Here is a 6,316-nt window from a genome sequence, read left to right as displayed (position 1 = left end):
CTCTCGTCCCCACGCTCCTGATCACTGCGTCGGCGTCACGAAGAACAATGGGCCTTGGGTCCCAACGCGGCCGATACCCGTACCCCAATTACTCACGCTTCATTAACCATTTCACCGTCACGCTAGGATTCATCCAATTTTCAAAAAAAATTGTTTCGCATGTATTTAGCAATTTTTTCCTTACTCTCCGTTAAAACACAAATAAAAAGAGACCTCATTCATAAAAATCGGCCGAATAGAAGAGAAGTTACAGTAATCGAAATCCGAAGAAATCAACAAAACCTCGACTCCTCGATACGAAAAATAAAATGAAGGGGAAAAAAAGAAAGTATAAATTACAATTAAATATAATTGACCTCAAAATTTGACAAACAATTCATTTATATACATAACGCTGAAAAAACTGGGAGAAATTACAAAAAATTTGCCTCTTGCAAGGGGCTTCTTTGTAAGAATTTTGACCTGAAGACAACGGTCGAATAACAGCAGTACTCCATACAATACACGGTGTGCCTGAACGAGTTAAACATTTTTCATACGTCCAAATCGAAAAATCTTTATATTTTTAACTACAATGTTTCTTGAATCGTTTAAGCAAAAAAAAAAAAAAAAAAAAATTCCGTCGAGATTCTGGAACGCAAAGGCGCTTTAAAAGTATTCTGGGGCTATAATAGCTAAATCACCGGTAGTAAATTCGTTATATTATTAAAAAGAAATTGACTCCATAGTTTAATTCCTTAGTTTCTTGAATACGATTATTTTAAGCACTTAAACATTTATACCACCAATTTTAGCCATGGGGTGATTTCCTGAGAGCCGATAATATCACGAATTTCTCATAGAACCCCTCAACAGTGGCTTGCTTTTTTGGCAGCCGATTCGGCCATCGAACCGGAGTTTAAATGGAAGCTGATAATAACCCAAAGCTCTGAGAAAAATTTTGAGATGAGTATAAGAACGGTTTGTTGTAAGTAGCGAGGAGAGGCGGGCAAAGCGGCTAAAATCCTATCTAATTTTTACAGTTTTTCTGTTGAATTAATGTTGCCGCGGGCTTCTGACTGTCCACACATAGTTCTGTTCAGCATATCGATACATAAGTATTTACATTTTACATACGTAGAATCTAATTTTCACGTCGGGGAGTTGACATATTTTGATTTTTTCGATTTTATACGGAAAATTGATGGTTTTTCGGGATTGAAATTATTATTGTTTCATGAAAAATAAATGCACCCAAAATGACTATAGCATATTGATTCTTACACATTTGCACTCACAAAATTGGTTGGTAAATTCAACGAGTGGGTGCATCGACCTGGTATATCAAGTTTCTGCAATTTTTTACGGCAAATCAGTAGATTTTCGGGATGTAGATTGCTTACTTTCAATTCATGAATGAATAAAGCAACGACATGGTCGAACTTCTTTGCATGGAAAGACGTTTAAAATAACAAAATCAAGACGTATTTAATGCAATTGCATTTATATCGAGTCAATTTCTTTTCAATAATATAACGGGATTTTTACTACCGGTGATTTGGGTATTTTAGCCCCAAAATACCTTTAAATCGACTTTATCTTCTAGGAGTTCGACAGAATTTTTCCTTTCTTCGCTTAAATTATTCCGTAGCACTTTTCTTCAAGAATCTGATAAGATTTTGCTTGAGGCAGATCAAAAAACTTAAATTCGATCGAATAGCTTTCTACTTTCACAATACACGGTCTCGTCAAGGTGCGTCTTTGACCTCGCAGTGTTGGATCGTGAATTCTCTTTTTATGCTGTTTGCCTATTTTGAAATCTCTGTAAATGAAAACTAAAGGGGTTGATATGTGCGAGTTAATGACGCGCCTTATCAACACATTGTGTTGGAGTTCACTGCTTGTTTTTTTTTTTTTTTTTTTTTTTTTTTTTTTTTTTTTTTTTCTTTCCATCGTGATTTTCGTGCAATCTTACCTACAAAAAGTCCATTCATTTTTTTTGAATCTTCTACAGTCAAGAAACTCATTCATTCCTAAGGGCCTAGAGAGAACATTCTTCATAATGTGCACCAAGAAGGGATTATTTTATGATTTAGAGTGCGGAATGATTAATTGGACGTATTTCTGCCAAACGGAACTATGTGCATTATGACGTGAGCCCTGTAATGCATATATTCTTATGGGTCTTGAGGCTCATGCCTTAATGCACATAGTTCCAGTTGGCAGAAATACGTCCAATTGGATGACGCTGGTACCTTGTAACTTTCACTGCTACCTTTAAACCCGTGGTTAAAATCAAAGTATGAAAAAATAGAACTATGCGTCATCTTTTCATTTCAACTCCTAACCTCCGAGTATTTTTACCCTAAACCGCATGCGCTGCTATGCCGTAAAGCAATTCTAGTATGACGATATTAGCGGTGATGATCAAGTCATGGGAGACTTTCCCCCCATATTGACGTAGCATTTTAATAAAGGCCTCTAACGAGAGAGCCATTTTGTGAAGAAAAAATACATTAGCAGCGTTGTAAGATTCACTTTTACACGTTTTTCCACGATGATACTTACGAGTATTTGGGCGGTGAAATAACGAGCAAACGGATCTCTATTACACTGTTCCAAAACTTCCATTCCTCCTTAGTTTTATAAGAAAATTGCCCGACATTTTTTCACAGAATTAGTAAAAAAATTATTCTTCAGAAACCAAAAGAATATCACTCGAAGTTTGACATAGATTATTTCGGTGAAGCAAAATTGGACTACATTTTGCAATTCGGAACTATAATTTCTGGCTCATTTGTAAAAGCCCTTATCGACGGTGAAACTACCAAACCACGTATCTCGTTTGCGGTGTTTAAAAATCTACGCTCACATTTTATTTTTTTGAAGTAGACCAAATCAATATCATTCCTTGGAATTTTCACGGAATTTTCTCCGCACAAAGAGGAAAAATCACAGAAATTTTCACGACTGGATGTTAAGTAGTTTTTCATTTAAAAAATAAAGTATGACAGGAAGTCTGCGACGTCGCAAACCGAGATACGTGGTTTGGTAGTTTCACCGTCGTTATGTGTATAGGGAAACTAATGGCACATACGTTGTTTCTAAACAGAGCCGGAAAGCATAGTTCCTAATTGCCAAATGTAATCCAATTGAAACTTGATTACTCCTTAGTGTAATGCTGAAAAGAACAAAAAAGATAGACAAACATATGTTCGTAACATTCGGAGTTTTGCGTGTTGCAGAAAGTTGGCAACCCCAGGTTGACTATGATTGTGACCTTTGACGCGCACTTCCTGACGCTGTTCATCAATGACGCTCATTGCAAGCGTAGGAAAAATTGGGTAAAAAATTGACGGGACGCAGATACAGGATGAAAAAAAATGGCTCCGCTTCCCAGTCGCGATACGACACCCACCTTCAAATCGTTCAGGTTAACCAGTCACCGCATTAATTCAAATGTCGGAAAAGTGTTGGCGCTGCTGCCCTGCATAGTGCATATTCTGCTTAAATCCATCGGATAGAATGATTTTGCGAAGTTTCATAGTATTTGTGATTTGTGTGCTACATCATGGACCTCACCTCCTTTTAGCCGTCCCTTTAAAGGTCAGTATAAATACAGGATTCATCTGCTCTCATTTATGAACGTGCGCTTAAGAGTAATCGGACTCCTCATTGCCTTCAAACCTTTTAACTTGGTTAAGTATAGAGATCTCGACTACCTTTCTCATTAGCCTTTTCGACCACATACATATGGGTCGTTTTCAGCTGAAAAGCCAAACATTTTGTGACCACTTCTTATTTTTATCATATTTATTTATTTTTCCTTCCGTGGATCTACGAACAAGATTGGCCTAAACATTTTCTGAACGGAAAAACCTCTTAGAGTTCAATGTTGATACGTGCAGAGAGCTGTTTTCAAAATTTACATTGATTTCAGGATGATTTTGGTGCGAAAATGTGGGCTTAAAATTATTAGTTTTTCCGAATCTACAGGATGATTAAAAGCTAAAGCATCCGACTATTGAAGCATATTCTATGGGTCAAAATAAGACTTCTCCTCTCCGAGATTATTACTCCAAAGGTGCTTTTTAAGGGGGCTACATCCCCCTCCCCCTTCAAAAAGTTCTGGGGAAATATCGTTTTCCTTAGCCATTACCGTCGCCAAAATGCAGAAAAAGCTGATTTATTACCGGGGAAGGAGGGCCGTAGTCTCTTCACAAAGCACTTTCGGAACAAATTTCATTAAAAAGAAGTCTTATTCTGACCCATAGGCCACGCTCCTACAATCTGGCGGTTAAAACGCCAGATACACCTGCGCTTGCTAGACGCGAAAGGAAGAATCCGATCCTTTTTCAAGCAAGTTACGGGCGTTGAGTTGCAACCTGATTGGCTGCGGAGATTGCCGGACACGGTCGAAGGCCTTCTGTCGCTCAAGACGCAAGGTACACTCTACTACAGGTATAGACAAATGGAACCTTAGCAAGTCGTCGAAACGCGTAGATTTGACAGCGTCCAATGGAACGACTTTGACGCCATATTGAAAAATTATTTACTTTCTGTTCTGAGAGAGAGTCTCGTCGATTTCGTGTTCTTAGTTAAGTTTTTCGTTATTTTGAGTTTTATCAATTTTTTAAATTCATCTGATAGCTTATTGAAGCTACCAGATCTGCCAGAACCTAATTTTGAACTGCGCGGCAAAGACGGCACGACTTGCGACGTCGCCCCGATGGCCTATATTCTCAGCACTGCCACTTCGGCACTCCGTTTGTCCATACCTGCAGTAGAGTGTACCTTGCTCAAGACGCGCGTTTAGCTCGTGAATGTATCCGGCACTTTGATCTTAGATCACCCTGTATGAGCCGGAACCATTAAAACGCAAGTCTGTGACCATCGCAACTGACTTATTCTGCCGCGATAGCGAAGAGAGCCGTAAGTGCAAAATGTTCGAAATCGAGTTTCCTTCAAAATTCGTCTATACTCTTTTAGATGAAATTACTGAGACAGATAAAACAGCAAAATTCATCCTAATTCAATGAAAACGAGACGTATGAAAGAGCCGTAAGTGCACAAAAAATGACATACTTTTTTTCAAGACAGCCGTATGTAGCTGCATGAGAGCCCATGAAATCAGTGCTTTCAAGAGGAATTCTGTCCTCATCTGCCAATTTCTAACCTGAAAATGTGTTTGTTGTGTGTCCAACACGCTACCGCAAAAGCACACAGAAGATAGCACTTGCGGCTGTCTTGCCAAATTTTAACCTAACACGAAAGTGAATTCTACCTTTTTCATGTACGTACCTACTTTAAAATAAAATCGGTCGAGTTTTAATCCCCCAAATGATTTCTAAGAGTCTATCGAATGATTGGTTGCGATTTGACAAAGAACGGAGGCTTCTTTTAATAAAATGTTCCACTCAGAAGCTTCTAGACCCATTTTCTCAAAACTTCATTTTTGCACTTACGGCTCTCTTCGCTATCACGGCAGTATTGGATCTGAATTTCTTTCGGGCGTAGCTTTCAGAAATAGATTTGGGCCAGGTGGATCGGATGCTAGAGCACTTCACCGGGGACCCGTGTAGGAGAACTATGCTGCAGGCGAATATGTCGCCGCTCGAGGGTTGCCACGACTTCATGACCAGTCTGGCCAAGCTCCGCGCCAACCCCACTTTGTCCAGTCTCATCCTGCCCGGCTGCCTCATCCTCCAGAACTCCCGATGCGAGTGGTACTACCTCCCCTTCGGCCGCGTCTGTGTCGCTGACGTCACCACGCCCAACGGCCAGACCATCCCAAACGTGCTCCTAGAGAAATGCGTGGCTCTCAAGAAGACTCCCGTATCTTCCAACAGCTACGGCACCAATTCGCCAAAAATACCGATCAAAAGCCCCTGATACTATCAACTGAAACACGTTTCTGTCAAATTTTTCAAAAAGCGGAAAATCAGTGTTATCAACGACATCAATACCTCTAATATATCCTAAATAATGTCTCGATCAATCAATTTCTCCTTCTTTTTTTGTTTTCACGATACACTGAAAGTAAACTCCGGCCATGGAAACCGTACTTACGGGATATATATACGTACCCTTCGCGTTCCGGGTTCAGAGGCCAACAGTTCCGGGCGTGGGCTACCTGTACGCGAAACTTTCGGCCTCTGAGTCCAGAACGGACGGTATGTCTATATAGCCCGTAACTTTTTTTTCAGTGAAGAGCGGGTTTTACCAAAAGTAGTCTAGTCTCTCTCCTTTTTTTCTTTCTTTTTTTAAGATTAATTTTTAGATGCCCAAGCCGTGTCAAATTGACCCAAGGCTCGCTAAAAGCACTTTTCCGACGGTT

The 6,316-nt window shown here is 39.7% G+C and overlaps 1 protein-coding gene across 1 annotated transcript; it reads left to right on the top strand.

Moving 5' to 3' along the window:
* Positions 1 to 3,041: 3,041 nt before the first annotated feature.
* On the top strand, positions 3,042 to 5,977 carry LOC109037559 (uncharacterized). The gene is made up of 2 exons (XM_019052291.2): positions 3,042 to 3,585; positions 5,497 to 5,977. Exons 1-2 carry the CDS (start codon positions 3,505 to 3,507, stop codon positions 5,869 to 5,871), a joined length of 456 nt encoding a protein of 151 aa, XP_018907836.2. The 5' UTR covers positions 3,042 to 3,504; the 3' UTR covers positions 5,872 to 5,977.
* The last annotated feature ends 339 nt before the right edge of the window (positions 5,978 to 6,316 follow it).

The sequence above is a fragment of the Bemisia tabaci genome, chromosome 4 (genome assembly GCF_918797505.1).
Source record: "Bemisia tabaci chromosome 4, PGI_BMITA_v3".
In the NCBI taxonomy this organism is placed as follows: domain Eukaryota; kingdom Metazoa; phylum Arthropoda; class Insecta; order Hemiptera; family Aleyrodidae; genus Bemisia; species Bemisia tabaci.
The sequence above is the reverse complement of the archived record's forward strand: the minus strand, read 5'-3'. Positions and strand labels throughout refer to the sequence as shown.

Excerpts from the sequence above, each read along its gene's own strand:
- LOC109037559 (XM_019052291.2), top strand. The coding sequence starts at position 3,505 with ATGATTTTGCGAAGTTTCATAGTATTTGTGATTTGTGTGCTACATCAT. Across the intron at positions 3,586-5,496 it reads TTTTAGCCGTCCCTTTAAAG|CTTTCAGAAATAGATTTGGG; the intron begins GTCAGTATAAAT and ends TTTCGGGCGTAG.